Here is a 17,345-nt window from a genome sequence, read left to right on the forward strand (position 1 = left end):
AACTGTTGTGCTTTTCATACTTATTTTGCAAAGAAATTTGTTTAAAAAAATAAAAAAAACTGGGGGCAATGCAAAAAAAATAAATTCATCCAATTCAGATTTAAAAATTTAATTAACCTATTTTTGGATCAATAACTGCTTAGAAATAGCATTTAAACATTTCCATTTCACCTGGTTTGACCAAAAAGTTTTGATTTGTCCCAATACTATTTAATAAATTAGTACATGTAGGTCAACTGCTTAGTAAATTTAAATGTTGGGATTGCATTAGTGTTTTTTTGAAATAGAATTTAAACTAAGTTTTTAGGCCTGGGCATACATCAGTTGCCACGGGTTTACCAAAATTCAGAACCAAACTGTATAAGAATCTGAATCAGGTGCCCAAATATTCCCACCTTAATTTGCAGGTCAAATGTGACTAAGTAAATCCATGTGTGGTAGATTATAAAATACTGTCAATACAGCTGGTGAGTGTGCCATACACTCACTGAGGCATCATTTACCCATCACTGGACTTTAAGTACTTCACAATAATTGTAGCCAGACACCAAGTTTGAGTACTTGCAAGAACTGTTACTGCACAATAGTACACAAGCATTGTTTCTTTAACATGAAGAAAACATTTAGTCAGAAGTAGTTCCTCCAGCTGTTTATTGGATATACAATTAGTTCATTTCCAGTCCATCTATTCCTGTAAGGGGAAGAAAAAGTGATTAAAAAAAAAGAGGACTTCAATCCATTTATCAAGTTGTCGCTTACCTCCGTGATAGTGAGTGGCCCCAGAACTGCATTCTGGGTAATGCCACGCTTCCCTGCAAGCAGAAAGTACTTTGATTAGTACAAGTGCAGGAGGGGAAAGAAGAGGACTTTGTGTCAGTACCTGATAGTGTACTCCTGGTCCACCTGGTCTTGCAGCTGGACTCACAGCAGTCACACAGGTTGCTGAAGGCAGGGTTGTCCAGCAGCTGCCACCTGGACACATTGGATTGTTTTTTTTTTATGTTATTAAAATTACTTTACACTTTAAAGTTATTTTTAGTGCAGACTCCAGACTTTAGAGTGCACAAGTTGTCCATACAGCTACACATGCTGCCATTTTAGCTACATTCCAGAAGGTCTACCAAACCCTTCCAGTTACATGCAAGAAAAATTGAGTGGTGAAAGCCGGCATCTGCATCTCACCGAATGTTGAAGTGATTTAGAGTCCCTTTAAAAGTTTGTAGTGTGAGGCAAAGTTAGAAAACGTTCATGTATTTGGTAATAAAATCTCTTTTGGCTATATTTTAAAACATTTTATTAGATCACTCGCAAGTTCAAGACATTAGTAGTGCATTTTTGCTGCGCCCTACAAAGTGTTAATACTGCAAGTACTACAAAGGTAACATGCAACTGAAGTTTCAATGAATTGGGGCATTTTGCCATGTAAATCACTTGATATTGTACCATTCTTTCACATTTTTAGCATAAGTTTATTTTATTAAAAGCAGCTATTCTTTCCAATTCAACTTTTTGTGGGTGCTAAAAATTGCCCACAATATTACTCAAACTGAGTTGATATATTTTTCTTAAACAGTTAGATTTTCTGATTAAATAAAAGGAAAACTTCACCACATTAGTCATAAATTTTGCACTTAAAAGTCTTACTTAAGCTGCAGACTTGTTTTATATCGTCATTACTGCCACAAGTGGTGGAAAAGTGTATTACAACTGCCCCCGTTTTATATTGTTATTACTGCCACAAGTGGTGGAAAAGTGTATTACAACTGCCCCTGTTTTATATTGTCATTACCACCACAAGTGGTGGAAAAGTGTATTACAACTACCCCTGTTTTATATTGTCATTACTGCCACAAGTGGTGGAAAAGTGTGTTTTATATTGTCATTACCGCCACAAGTGGTGGAAAAGTGTATTACAACTACCCCTGTTTTATATTGTCATTACTGCCACAAGTGGTGGAAAAGTGTATTACAACTACCCCTGTTTGATATTGTCATCACTGCAACAAGTGGTGGAAAAGGGTATTACAACCGAGTATGGACCACAGCTTCAACAGTTTTTGCCAGCCCTCTGGCACAACACTGCTTTACTTTAGGACAGGGGCCCCACACTGAATAAGTCATCTTACTCCTGATTTTTAATCCTGTTAAATTCTAACTTAATTTACCAGGATAAACCTGGTACAAATGAATGAAATCATGTTAGCCTGACCTAAGCCTTGATAAATATTTGACTGATTACTCAAACTGTCAAGTTTGATTGTATGATAAAATACAGCTTCACCACATTAGTCATAATTTTTTGCGCTTAGCTGACTTATATTATCATTACTGCCACAAGTGGTGGAAAAGTGTATTACAGAGTATGGCCCACAGCTTCGATACTGGAGAATTGAGTGTTTGTCGATAGCAGGAATTATAGTACTTTTATTTTGTAGTGGGAATGTTTGAATGAAGACTCAAATAGGTGTAAACACTACATATGACAAGTACATATTTTGTAATGCTAGGAAAAGTTTATTATTGAAAACAATTCTAGGTATAAACTTATGCTTAGCAACTAGTTGTGACAATAACACTACATCGAGGTAGTTTACACAAGTTTGCTCTTAGTGCTGCTGGAGTGCTAATCAGTGCCTGGTCGGAGCACCGTTTGTCGGTGCCAAAAAAGTACCGATTTTCCACCCATCCCTAGTGGAAATACGTTACTTACCCATGACCATGCACGAAGTTGCACGCCTTCTTGGTAGTGTCGAGACCTTCAGGATCCCAGGCCACAAGTTTGCAGTGGATGAACACCTGTTGTAAATAAATGATTAGTATTTTATCCACCAGAGGGTGACGTCAGCATCGACTTACCTCTTCTCCGAGAGCGAACCTAAACGCTTGGAGGGACAGCAGCATTTCTGATGGCACCTCTCTGGGCTGGAACCTGGACCGAGACCTCTTGCTGTCCGACAGACACCTTTAGAGCAGGAGAAGACTTTAGACAGTTTCTTCCAGACCACCATTACAGACACCATACCCCTTATTGTCGATGATGTGGTAGGAAGGGCTGTCGGCCTTCAGCTGGGGTGTGGTGGTGGCCACACATTCCTCCATCAGGAGCAGCAATGGCTGATGGGTAATCTGATCCACGCGAGCCATGATGGGGATGAAGGAGCCCAGGGTGAAGAGATTGGATTCAGCCGGGCCTGAGAAGTCCTCTGAAAAAGTACAAAAAAGGTTGCAATGTTAAGAGTCAACTCTTGTGATTAATCCCAAAAACTGCTGATTAATCACATTTGGTCAGTGATTCATACTCTTACAAGATAAACCTGACTTTACTTCAGGACAGAGGTTCTTAACCTTGAGGCTCAACTTTGCCATTACAGAGGGAACCACCATTTTAAAATCATATTTGATTCTAACTTAGTTTAGCTTGGAATTGGGGGTTAAATCACCAAAATGATTCCCTGAGCGTGGCCACCGCTGCTGCTCACTGCTCCCCAGGGAGTGGAACAAATGGAGGGTAATTTCACCACACCTAGTGTGGGACTATCAGTGGTACTTTACTTACCCGGATACATTTTGTCAAATGTGAAATAATGTGTTACTCTATCAAGGCTTAGGTCGGGCTGATTATATAAACACTAGGATTATACTAATACTGGATATATTTCTTAAACTGTAAATAGTTTGATTTTATGATAAACACCGATTCACCACTTTAGTCATATTTTTTGCGCTTAGATGACTTAAGTGCCAGACTTTGATATGTCAATACTGCCACAAGTGGTGGAAAAGTGTGTTTTATATTGTCATTACTGCCACAAGTGGTGGAAAAGTGTGTTTTATATTGTCATAACTGCCACAAGTGGTGGAAAAGTGTATTACAACTGCCCCTGTTTTATATTGTCATTACTGCCACAAGTGGTGGAAAAGTGTATTACAACTGCCCCTGTTTTATATTGTCATTACTGCCACAAGTGGTGGAAAAGTGTATTACAACTACCCCTGTTTTATATTGTCATTACTGCCACAAGTGGTGGAAAAGTATTACAATTATCCCTGTTTTATATTGTCATAACTGCCACAAGTGGTGGAAAAGTGTATTACAACTACCCCTATTTGAGGTCATTACTGCCACAAGTGGTGGAAAAGTGTATTACAACTGCCCCTGTTTTATATTGTCATTACTGCCACAAGTGGTGGAAAAGTGTATTACAACTGCCCCTGTTTTATATTGTCATTACTGCCACAAGTGGTGGAAAAGTGTATTACAACTGCCCCTGTTTTATATTGTCATTACTGCCACAAGTGGTGGAAAAGTGTATTACAATTATCCCTGTTTTATATTGTCATTACTGCCACAAGTGGTGGAAAAGTGTATTACAATTATCCCTGTTTTATATTGTCATTACCGCCACAAGTGGTGGAAAACATTTAGACGCTAACTGGAAGTTAAGACTGAGGGACTCTTGTATCAGACTTTTCAGAAGTGATATCAGCTGATACTCGTTTCTGTAGATATCACTAGAGATGAATCCAAATTAAAGAGTGATTAAGACCCACCGTTCATGAGCGCCATGTGGAACACCAGGTTGGAACTGCCCGAGGACGCAAAGATGGGGTCGTAGAGGATGGGGTGATACTCCTTGGGTCTAGACAGGCAAACAGAAGTCAATACATCCCGCAGGAACTCACCTGTGACGCCGATACCTACCTCTCGAAGACGCAAACCACGGGCTGGATGAAGGTGTGGCTCTTGGAGTCGCTCAGGTAAGTCAAGGCGTTGGAGTACACCAGCTGGCTCCCGGTGACCTGCGAACACAGACGTTACCGGCGCCCTCGAGATGGCGGGCGTCAGGCTGGCTTACCATGGCCATGAAGTTGCAGTCGTGGAGCTCCACGGTGAAGGTGGCCTCCCGGGCCGAGGTGGCGGTGGGGGGGCAGTTGCCCAGGCGGAACTTGGAGGTGTCGACGCGGGACCTGCCTTCCGTCCACACCAGCGACACCATGCCGGGCTTGCAGTCCAACTTCATGTCTGGGGAGGAGACGCCAGCGTTAAACAGCGAGGGGGGGGGGGGGGATGATGGTGTTGACTTACCAGCGTGCACGGAGGAAGCGGCGAGGAGGAGGCTGAAGAGCAGAGCACGGCACCAGAGAGAAGCCATCATGACTGAACATGTGGGAGAGTCGCACTGACGCTGCTTTTATACGCCCAGCGGCCAATCAGGGTGATTGTTCTCACCTGATGGCTGCTCAGGTGCGCCTCGTTAACCTTCTCTTTCTCTCTGATCGCAACTTTGTCAGCATTTTTTTATTGTTTTAAATTGTTTTTATTTAAATTTGGAACGACGTTGTGTCACATTGATGCATCAAAAGTCAATTTGTTTTTTGTATAAGACTTTTTATTTTATTTTAACATTACTATTATTATTATTTATTTATTTATTCTTTTTTTTTTTTTTTTTTACAAATGATGATATTGTATTTTAGATGGTTTTTTTTTCTTTGAATAGCTTTATGACATCAGGGATATAGTCAATAAATATAACCGTGTGATGATTTGCCATATGATATATTTATTGATTTTGTTTTTTTATTTTTTTACTGGTACTGCCATTGTTTAATTATTATTTTTTTCTGTACTTATTTTTATTTATTTTTTTCATAAATTACATTTATTGTCATTTTTCATTTCTTAAAAAAAATTGAAAAAATAGGCAACGTTAAAGGACAAAATATTGTGTAATTTTGTGAAACCATTGCAAAAAAAGTAATATATATATTTTTTGTATTTAAATTAGGTATATATATATATATATATATATATATATATATATATATATATATATATATATATATGCATTCATCCATTTTCTACCGCTTGTCCCGTTTGGGGTCGCGGGGGGGGGGGGGGGGGGGTGCTGGAACCTATCTCAGCTGCATTCGGGCGGAAGGCGGGGTACACCCTGGACAAGTCGCCACCTCATCACAGGGCCAACACAGATAGACAGACAACAAACATTCACACTCACATTCACACACTAGGGACCATTTAGTGTTGCCAATCAACCTATCCCCAGGTGCATGTCTTTTTATTTTGTTTTATTTATTTATATGTTTTTAAAATATATTGTGTATAATATATATATGTATGGATATATGTTGTATTATTATTATTGTATTTATGTTCTTTACATATTTATTTATTTATATGAATATATTTAAAATATATGTTGTGTATATATATATATATATATATATATATATATATATATATATATATATATATATATATATATATATATATATATATATATATATATATATATATATATATATATATATATATATATATATATATATATATATATATATATATATATATATATATATATATATATATATATATATATATATATATAATTTATATGTTTTTTTAAATATATTGTGTATAATCTTGGATATATATGTTCTATACATATTTATATACATATTTAAAATATATTTTGTAAGTATATATATATATATATATATATATATATATATATATATATATATATATATATATATATATATATATATATATATATATATATATATATACATATTTATTTTTTAATTTATTTATATGTTTTTAAAATACATTGTGTATAATATATATAAATATACATATATATATATTTTGTATGTATATATTTATATGTATATACAGTATTTACATTTTTTTTCTCTTTTTTTTTAGTATTATTATTCTGTATTTGCTTTTGTTTTCTTTCTTTGATGTTGAAAGTGCCTTGACTTTTGTATGAATTATAAATGTTTGTTAAAAAAAAAAAAAAAAGTCCATGACGGACGTGTGGGAAAGAGGGACGTAAAGAAAGGAAGTTTTCCGAAACAGGTTTGTAAACCAAACCCCTTGATTGATTGAAACTTTTATTAGTAGATTGCACAGTACCGTACAGGGTCATCCTCTCCCAGAAGATTTCTTTGTGATTTTCACATACAAATGAAGCATTCTGGTGCAGTTTGACAAAATAACGAAGACAAAATAGAACATTTCATAGGTTTGCAGAGAACTATATACAATATGCACACTGAAGGCATGACAAGTATGACATGTTTTATTTTCATTTCATTGACAAGCAATTCTATTATGGTCATACTGTTTGCTAGTGGCTACAATTTCAGTACTATTGAAGATCTTTGCTCCTTCTCAACTCTGTGGTGATATTCTTTTCACAAAATACAACCAATAGTACGCTAATGTTAAATCTTGTGAAAAGTAATCCCTCAATTCCTATTTTCAACGCTGAACACCATCTTTGTTTTCTACCTGTCAACTGTCAGTTTAGGCTGCTCATCACCACTTCAAGATGGCGGCCCAATTTCTCGCGTCACAGCAGCCAATGCTGCGTCTCCTTATAAGATGTCTATGGGAAGGAGGGACGTAAAGAAGGGAAGTATTCCGGAACAGGAAGTTGCTATTAAAAGTCGGTTAATCTGTTTTTGATCATATCATTCGTTTGCGTTGACCAATTACGTTAATTTTTGCTATCTAAAATAACAAACAAATCCACTGTTTACTTAGATGTGTGTGTTGCTCTTCGACACCGGAAAACAAACTTTTTATATTTCAAAATAAAATTAAAATTTAAAAAAAAATTGTGTGAACTAATTTTCTTTCTGTGAAGAGTATTTACACACTGACAATTTTCCATCCATCCATCCATTTCCTACCGCTTGTCCCCCTTAATGGGTTACAAGCATCAAATCTTGGAGAATGATTAAGAGTAAAAAAAAAACCCTTAAATTGATATCTTTGTTTAAAAACATTTAAAGGGATTTACGTAACGTAGCCCTTTTCGTCTTTTTTCCTTTTTTTTTTTTTAGTATTATCACCTTTTTGCTTTTGTTTTCTTTCCTTGATGTTGAAAGTGCTTTGACCTTTGTGTGAATTATAAATGTTTGTTAAAAAAATTAAAATACAAAATAAAAAGTCCATGACGGACGTGTGGGCGTGTCCCTGCATGGAGGATTCCCAGGAAGGAGGGACGTAAAGAAAGGAAGTATTCCGGAACAGGAAGTTGCTATTAAAAGTCGGTTAATCTGTTTTTGATCATATCATTCGTTTGTGTTGACCAATTACGTTAATTTTTGCTATTTAAAATAACAAACAAATCCACTGTTTACTTAGATGTGTGTGTTGCTCTTCGACACCGGAAAACAAACTTTTTATATTTCAAAATAAAATTAAAATTAAAAAAAAACTGTGTGAACTAATTTTCTTTCTGTGAAGAGTATTTACACACTGACAATTTTCCATCCATCCATCCATTATTCTACCGCTTGTCCCCCTTAATGGGTTACAAGTATCAAATCTTGGAGAATGATTAAGAGTAAAAAAGCCCTTAAATTGATATCTTTGTTTAAAAACATTTAAAGTGATTTACGTAATGTAGCCCTTTTCGTCTTTTTTCCTTTTTTATTTTATTTTTAGTATTATTACCTTTTTGCTTTTGTTTTCTTTCCTTGATGTTGAAAGTGCCTTGACCTTTGTGTGAATTATAAATGTTTGTTGAAAAAATTTAAATACAAAATAAAAAGTCCATGGCGGACGTGTGGGCGTGTCCCTGCATGGAGGACTCCCAGGAAGGAGGGACGTAAAGAAAGGAAGTATTCCGGAACAGGAAGTTGCCACTGTAACCTATTTTTATAGACTTGCCTCTTTGTGATGTTAAGTTCCTGTTATAAGCTGTTGTACAGTATATGCCTTGAGCTCTTACTTTGAAGGCGCTCAGAGCGGAAGTGGTGACACGTTGTGGTGGGGCGGAGTTTTGAAAAAAAAATAAAATAAAAAAAATATATATATACTGTATATATATATTTATATTTAATTGTCGCCTATACTGTATAAAACTACAAAATAAAAAACACGGAGGCTCCAGTTTTACACCAGGACTACTTTATTTCGTTTGTTTTCAAAACACAACGTGTCACCACTTCCGCTCTTAACGCCTTCAAAATAAGAGCTCAAGGCATATACTGTATAACAGCTTAAAACAGGAACTTATCACAAAGAGGCAAGTCCATAAAAATAGGTTACACTATTAAAAGTTGGTTAATCTGTTTTTGATCCTTTCATTCGTTTGCGTTGACCAATTACGTTAATTTTTGCTATTTGAAAGAACTAAATGTGTGTGTTGCTCTTCGACACCGGAAAGCAAACATTTATTTCAAAATAAAATACTAAAAATTGCGTGATTCCACTTTGTGTGAAGAGTATTTACACACGGACAACTTTGTCGGCACCGGAAATAATCAGGTGATTTTTAATGGGAGCTTTCCTTATAAATAAAATATCCTTTTAACGACGGACTGTGCAACTTTTGAACGAATCGCCATTATTTGCAACCACATCCGGCCGTTCGGGACAAGAAATTGTAAAAAAATAATTTAAATCATGTTTCCCGTGAAAACATGTAGAACAATTTAATTATTCACAAATACGTGTGTGTAAGCCTATGGCTTTACATTTTCTTACATATATTTTACATTTTATTTTAGTTGCTTTGAGTTTACAGCCCCCTGGCGCTGTTTATGTACTTGTATGTAAATTTATATTAAAAGCGTTCTAAATGTTTTTGTTTTTAATTAAAAAGAGTGTATCGGACCCTGGCGCTGTTTTGTACTGTTTCTGTACTTGTTTATGAATGTACGTCTATGTAAACGTTGATTATAAAGGTTTAAAAAAAAAAGTAAAAGGAAAGTCCAGGAAGTGACGTGTATTCGCGCATGCGTGGACCGATAGGGTCTTCCTGTATTGATATATTTATGGCAGGCCACCAGGGGACGCTCGTCAGAGGACTGTTAAATTAAAGTACATTGCTCATGTTTGTTCAATGAAAAGTATAAAAAGGAGGATTTCAGCACATGACCTTTATTATCAGAAACATCACTTAATGGCCAACAACAAGTTATCATGGCGATCCATCAACAGGTCCGCCATCTTGTTAGACGATGACCAGAGGTCCCAGGACTGAATGTTGACTGAAGCGTCCAGAGTCTGGAGGAGGACATGAAAATTGTTTAAAAAGGAGTTAAAAAGGGTGAGAATGTCTAATATAAATACCCTGCTCAGCTTGTCTTCTGGGGCGTGTGCCGCAGGTGTTGTCGCAGCAGCTGCACAGGTCGCTCTGGGCGGGGTCGTCCAGCATCTCCCACCTGAGGAGGACACGTCAAAGTACGTATCAACAGGGACAAGTATCAAGAGTGGCCGCATGCCGGACTTACATGCTGTTCTGCTTCGAGTAGTGACATGCCTTCTTGCTTTCATTAAGGACCTCGGGATCCCAGGCCACCAGTTTGCAGTGGATGTACACCTGAAGAACACATGTACAACTTCTCACTTCCTAATACGATACTGGAGCCTCAAGTATCGGCATTAATCAGACACCAAATTGTGACGCATATTCTGGAGTGTGGGCGTGTTAGAAAACGTTCAAATCAAATTTCAGATAAGTTTGAAAACACTAACATTTAAATCAATGATGCGGACACGTTTGTTACTGGATACTTCCAATACGCTTCTGCCTTGGAGACCTTATAGCAGTAATCTGTAACTACGTTTGATACTTATATTGACATGTGCCATTGTAGACTGTGATATTGTCCAAGTAAGGACACTTGTGTATATCTAGCTTGTGTGCTATTGTGTCCTTAGCCGTTGTGTAGCTGCTCAGTGTTTACCTTTTGTAGATGCCTAAAACCAAAAAGGAACTTTTTTTTGCTCATTGGGCGACATTTAGATGTTAACCGTCTGTGCAGCCTTGCACAAGCACTGCTTGTATCGGACAGTTTACGTGCCAACTGATATCATCCGATAGTTTTTGCCAACACGTTTGTTACTGGGTACGTCTAATACACTTCTGCCTTGGAGATGTCATAACATGTCAGATTCTTTAATGACAAAAGGTGCCATTTTAGACTGCAATTTTGTCCATTTAAGGACATTTGGGCGTGTCTCGCTGGTGCTTGGCTGTTGTGTAGCTGCTCGTAGCTATACCATGTTTACCTTTTGTAGAGGCCTATAACACAAAAGACCAATCTTGTACTTAACATTTAGATGTTAACTGGTTATCCAGTTTTGCACAAGGACTGCTTGTATCGGACTGATATTCGATACCATGCGATCAGAACAGCCTTATTTTACACTATCAAAAGGTTACCAGTTGATAACTATATTTGATATTTATAGTGACAATGTGCAGTTTTCGATTGCAATATTGTCCCATTAAGGACACTTTTGTATGTCTAGCTTGTGTGTTATAGTGTGCTTAGCTGTTGTGTAGCTGCTTGTAGCACATTTACCTTTTGTAATGTCCTAAAATATCCAAGACCAACCTAGCGCCTTTTCCCGCTACATTTACATGCTAACTGGCTGTCCCAGCTTTGCACAAGGACTGCTTGTATCGGACTGATATCATACGATACTTGTTTTTGCTGATATCATGATCGAACAGCCTTATTTTACTGTATCAAAAAGTAACCACTTGGTAACTATATTTGACATTTATATTGACAGATGTGCAGTTTTAGATTGCAATATTGTCCAATTAAGGACACTTCTGTACAGTATGTCTAGCTTGTGTGTTATAGTGTGCTTAGCTGTTGTGTAGCTGCTAGCGCATCTTAGCTATACCACCTTTAGCTTTCGTAAAAGCCTAAGACCAACCTTGCGCTTATTTCCCAACATTTAGAGGTTAGCTGGCTGTCCAGCTTTGCACAAGGACTGCTTGTATCGGACTGATATCATTCGATACTTGTTTTTGCCAATCACATGGGATCGGAACAGCCTTATTTTACAGTATCAAATTGGTAACCATTTAATATTTATATTGACAAACGTGCAAATTTAGACGGCAATATTTTCCAATTAAGGACACTTTTGTACAGTAGTGTGCTTAGCTGCTTTGTAGCTGCTAGCAGCTACACTTTGGTAAATGCCTAAAATAAAAGACCAATCTTGTGCTGATTTCACAACATTTAGATGTTAGCTGGCTGTCCAGCTTTGCACAAGGACCGCTTGTATCGGACTGATATCATTCGATAACACGGGATCGGCCCAGCCTTTACAGTATCAAATTGGTAACTGTTTGATATTTATATTGACAAATGTGCAGTTTTAGATTGCAATATAGTCAAATTAAGGACACTTTTGTACAGTATGTCTAGCTTATGTGTTAGTGTGCTTAGCTGTTGTGTAGCTGCTAGTAACTATACCACGTTTACCTTTTTAAAGGCCTAAAATACAGGAAAAGACCAACCTTGCACTTATTTCACAACATTTAGATGCGAACTGGCCATCCAGCTTTGCACAAGGACTACTTGTATCAGACCGATATCATTCGATACTTGTTTTTTGCTGAGAACATTGATCGGACCAGTCTTATTTCACCGTATCAAACTACTTACTGATATTTATATTGACAAATGTGCTGTTTAAGATTGCAATATTGTCCAATTAAGGACACTTGTGTACAGTATGTCTAGCTTGTGTGTCATAGTGTGCTTAGCTGTTGTGTAGCTGCTAGTAGCACATTTACCTTTTTTTTTGTAGAGGCGTAAAATACAAGAAAAGACAAGTTTTGCACGTCTTTCACGACATTTAGATGTTAGCTGGCTGTCCAACTTTGCACAAAGACGGCTTGTATCGGACAGATATCATTCGATACCATGGATCGGACCAGCCTTATTTTACAGTATCAAATTGGTAACTAAATTTGGTGTTTATATTGATAAATGTGCCCTTTTAGATTGCAATATTGTCCAATTATGGACACTTCTGTACAGCACGTCTAGCTTGTGTGTTATAGTGTGCTTAGCTGCTGTGTAGCTGCTAGTAGCTATACCATGTTTACCTTTTGTAGAGGCCTAAAATACAGGAAAATACCAACCTTGTGTGCTTATTTAACATTTAGATGTTAACCGTCTCTCCAGCTTTGCTTGTATCGGACTGATATCATTTGACATGAGTTTCCCAAACACTGGATTGGAACAGCCTTATTTTACAGTATCAAATTGGTAACATTTAATATGGATGTATGTCAAGTCTCTCCAGCTTTGCTGGTATCAGACTGATATCATTTGAGACTTGTTTTCCAAACATGGGATCGGAACAGCCTTATTTTACAGTATGAAATTGGTAACCATTTTTAATGGATGGATGTTAACCGTCTCTCCAGCTTTGCTTGTATCGGACCGATATTTGCCATGCGTTTCCCAAACACGGGATTGGAACAGCCTTATTTTACAGTATCAAATTGGTAGCCATTTAATATGGATAGATGTTAACCATCCCTCCATCTTTGCTTGTATCGGACTAATGTCATTTGCTACTCGTTTTCCAAACACTGGATCGGAACAGCCTTATTTTACAGTATCAAATTGGTAACCATTTAGTATGGATAGATGTCAACTGTCTCTCCAGCTTTGCTGGTATCGGACTGATATCATTTGAGACTCATTTTCCAAACAAGGGATCGGAACAGCTTTATTTTACAGTATCAAATTGGTAACCATTTAATATGGATATATGTTAACAGTCTCTTCAGCTTTGCTGGTATCGGACTGATATCATTTGACACATGTTTTCCAAACACGGGATCGGAACAGCCTTATTTTACAGTATCAAATTGGTAACCATTTTTAATGGATGGATGTTAACCGTCTCTCCAGCTTTGCTTGTATCGGACCGATATTTGCCATGCCTTTCCCAAACACGGGATCGGAACAGCCTTATTTTACCGTATCAAATTGGTAACCATTTAATATGGATAGATGTTAACCGTCTCTCCAGCTTTGCTGTTATCGGACTGATATCATTTGACATGCGTTTCCCAAACACGGGATCGGAACAGCCTTATTTTACAGTATCAAATTGGTAACCATTTAATATGGATAGATGTTAACAGTCTCCAGCTTTGCTCGTATTGGACTGATATCATTTGAGACTCGTTTTCCAAACAGGGGCTCGAAACAGCCTTATTTTACAGTATCAAATTTGCAACCATTTAATATGGATAGATGTTAACCGTCTCCAGCTTTGCTGGTATCGGACTGATATAATTTGACACATGTTTTCCAAACACGGGATCGGAAAAGCCTTACATTACAGTATCAAATTGGTAACCATTTAATATGGATAGATGTTAACAGTCTCTCCAGCTTTGCTTGTATCGGACTGATATCATTTGATACTAGTTTTCCAAACAGCCTTATATTACAGTATCAAAGAAGCAACCACTTGGGTGCTCTTCACCTCACCTCTCCAACACCCAACATGAGGGTCTGCATGTAGAGGACGATAGCGGAGGAGTGGTATCGAGGAAGGAAGACAGAATTTGTGCGTACACTATCCGTCAGACACCTGTGGAAAGATATTAAAAAACATTTTTTTTAAAGTGAATAAATTCAGTTTTTTCTGGGTCAGACCTCACCCTTTGTTGCCGACTACGGGGTAGACCTGGCGGCGCGGCTGCAGCACGGCCGTATCGGCCACCACGCACTCCTCCATAAAGAGACGCAGGGGTTGGTGGCCTTGCTGCTCCACCGCCGCCCAGACGGCCATGAAGGAGCCCAGGGGCACCACGTTGGTCTTGGCCACGCCCGACATCTGCTCTGTGGAGGCAGACACACACACACACAAAGTCAGCCTTCAGAATAAGAGCGCCACAAGCCGGAGGTTAGTCACCGTTGAGCAGCGCCATGTGGAAGATGAGGCCGCCTCGTCCCGCCGACGCACTGAAGCCCGGGTTCAAGAAGGGTGGAACCCACGCCTCGGGTCTGAAGGTGTCACAAAAATTGTATGTAAATTATCCACAAAAAAATAATTTCTGTTCTCAGAGTTCCCGGTGAACAGATGAAAGCTGTCTTTGTTGCACAAACAACAAAATACATATAGAAGTTATATATATACACACATAAATATATTATACATTTATATACACAATATATACATAGTAAATACATTTATTAAAAAAAATAAATATATATATATATATATATATATATATATATTATACACAATATATTTTAACATAAAATAAAAATAAATATATACATATAAATATATATAGAAAGTATATATACAAAAATTACACATATTTTCAAAACATAAATAATATACAATATATTTTAAATATATACATATAAATAAATATATAGAAAGTATATATAAAAATATATTTTAAAAACAATTTATATATACAATTTTTTTGAAAATATAAACATAATACATATATATATTATACACAATATATTTTAAACAAATAAAATATACAATACATTTTAAATATATGTATAAATAAATAAATAGAAAGTATATACTACATAATGTATTTTAAAAACAAAATATATATTTATATATACACAATATATTTTAAATATATACATATACAAAAAAATTATACACAATATATTTTAAAAATATATACAAAATATATACATATAAATAAATAAATATATAGAAAATATATATACAAGAAGCCCTGTGATGAGGTGGCAACTTAAGTTAAGTTAAAGTACCAATGATTGTCACACACACACTAAGTGTGGTGAAATTTGTCCTTTGCATTTGACCCTTATTCACCCCCTGGGAGGTGAGGGGAGCAGTGGGCAGCAGCAGTGGCCACGCCCAGGAATCATTCTTGGTGATTTAACCCCACCAATTCCAACCAGGGAGGTAATGGCTCCCATTTTTATAGTCTTTGGTATGACTCACAACCTACCGATCTCAGGGCGGACACTCTAACCACTAGGCCACTGAGTAAGTTCAGGGTGTACCCCGCCTTCCACCCGAATGCAGCTGAGATATGCTCCAGCATCCCCCGTAACCCCAAAAGGGACAAGCGGTAGAAAATGGATCCAAGATTTGCCCAAGCTCGATCCAGGACCAACCCAAGCCATCTTTTTCTTTTGTGTTAATTGACCGAAAATGGCTGTTTACATAGAAACTGCCTTTAGAAACAGCTGTTATGTAAACAGGGAAAGTCCAAATAAAAAGTGTGAAGTGAAGTACTGTATATTTATATAGCGCTTTTCTCTAGTGACTCAAAGCGCTTTACATAGTGAAACCCAATATCTAAGTTACATTTAAACCAGTGTGGGTGGCAATGGGAGCAGGTGGGTAAAGAGTCTTGCCCAAGGACACAACAGCAGTGACCAGGACAGCGGAAGCGGGGATCGAACCTGGAACCCTCAAGTTGCTGGCATGACCGCTCTACCGCCCCAAGTGGCGTACAATCTTTCGCCAGAGCGTGGGTGACCCTGTAAGAGGCTACAGGTCGACACGCTTCTCCTCTATTGAGCCAAATTGAATCCTGTCTGTTTAATTCCTTGCTTCTTGTCTTGTTTAATAAATGTCAGTGTTTGAACCTGACAAAAGGTTAAAGTGTTAATAAAATGGCGACCCGGAGGAAGGGAAGTAAAAAAAAATAAACGTACCTGTCGTAGACGCATCTGACGGGGTACTCATAAGCTGGAGGCTTGGATTTAGACTGCGGCCTGTAGGTCAGTTTGTTCTGGAAGACCACGTGCTTGCCTTTCATCTGCGGACACAAACACTTACCAACAAAATCCCTTTTTTAGAAGAAATAAATCAAAGTACCAGCTTGGTGAATTTGCACTCAGAGAAGGAGACGTCGAATTGGAGCTCCACCTCCCCGCCGGGCAGCTTGGCGGCGTGCGAGCGGATGCAGTTGCCCAGGAAGAAGCGGCTCCCGTGCGGCGCCAACTGGCGACTGAGCCTCCACGTGACGTTGACCCGGTTCTTCCCGCAGGCGATGCGGATCGCTGCAGAGACAAAAAGATGTTAATGGGCGCCCCCGTGACAACGGCGAGAGTTCTCCCCCCCCCCCACAATACCTTTATCCTCGCCCGCCGCTAACGCAGCCAAGATCAGCACGCCCAGGCACAGGTGGATCATGGTGACTCTAGCTAACTGTGCACCTGGAGGGGGATTATATACCCACTTCCTGTCTAATCACCGCAATGACGCACAGGTGTGCAGCACAGGTGGGCAGCAGGGGTTGGGCGATACTGCACACACTTGTGTTGATTTGATACCAAGGAAATAGACTTAGACTTCCTTTTTATTGTCATTCAAATATGAACTTTCCAGTACAGATAAGAACGATACAGGCGCAGTATTACTGATAGTAAAGTTGCTGAAAAAAATCGATTCACATCCGAATCGATTCATTATTTTCAACAATATATATTCTGAATTATTCATTTTTTTTAACAGTAAATTTTTTAAAAGACGTTTTTTTTTTTTAGACAAATTCCGCACCGGTTTTGAA

At 37.7% G+C, this 17,345-nt stretch overlaps 2 protein-coding genes across 2 annotated transcripts; both read right to left on the bottom strand.

The window, feature by feature from the left end:
- Positions 1-634: 634 nt before the first annotated feature.
- LOC133665472 (zona pellucida sperm-binding protein 3-like) lies at positions 635-5,242 on the bottom strand. The gene is made up of 10 exons (XM_062070775.1): positions 5,087-5,242; positions 4,857-5,023; positions 4,703-4,800; positions 4,552-4,640; positions 3,023-3,203; positions 2,857-2,962; positions 2,711-2,796; positions 881-972; positions 760-812; positions 635-691 (listed from the first exon to the last, which is right to left on the bottom strand). The coding sequence occupies exons 1-10, from the start codon at positions 5,154-5,156 to the stop codon at positions 686-688; spliced, it is 948 nt and encodes a 315-aa protein (XP_061926759.1). The 5' UTR covers positions 5,157-5,242; the 3' UTR covers positions 635-685.
- A 4,664-nt stretch (positions 5,243-9,906) lies between these two features.
- On the bottom strand, positions 9,907-17,001 carry LOC133665473 (zona pellucida sperm-binding protein 3-like). Its single transcript, XM_062070776.1, has 9 exons — positions 16,909-17,001; positions 16,652-16,836; positions 16,489-16,592; positions 14,738-14,829; positions 14,484-14,664; positions 14,311-14,413; positions 10,279-10,367; positions 10,118-10,209; positions 9,907-10,051 (listed from the first exon to the last, which is right to left on the bottom strand). The coding sequence occupies exons 1-9, from the start codon at positions 16,967-16,969 to the stop codon at positions 9,999-10,001; spliced, it is 960 nt and encodes a 319-aa protein (XP_061926760.1). The 5' UTR covers positions 16,970-17,001; the 3' UTR covers positions 9,907-9,998.
- Positions 17,002-17,345: the final 344 nt, after the last annotated feature.

Source organism: Entelurus aequoreus, linkage group LG14, assembly GCF_033978785.1.
Source record: "Entelurus aequoreus isolate RoL-2023_Sb linkage group LG14, RoL_Eaeq_v1.1, whole genome shotgun sequence".
In the NCBI taxonomy this organism is placed as follows: domain Eukaryota; kingdom Metazoa; phylum Chordata; class Actinopteri; order Syngnathiformes; family Syngnathidae; genus Entelurus; species Entelurus aequoreus.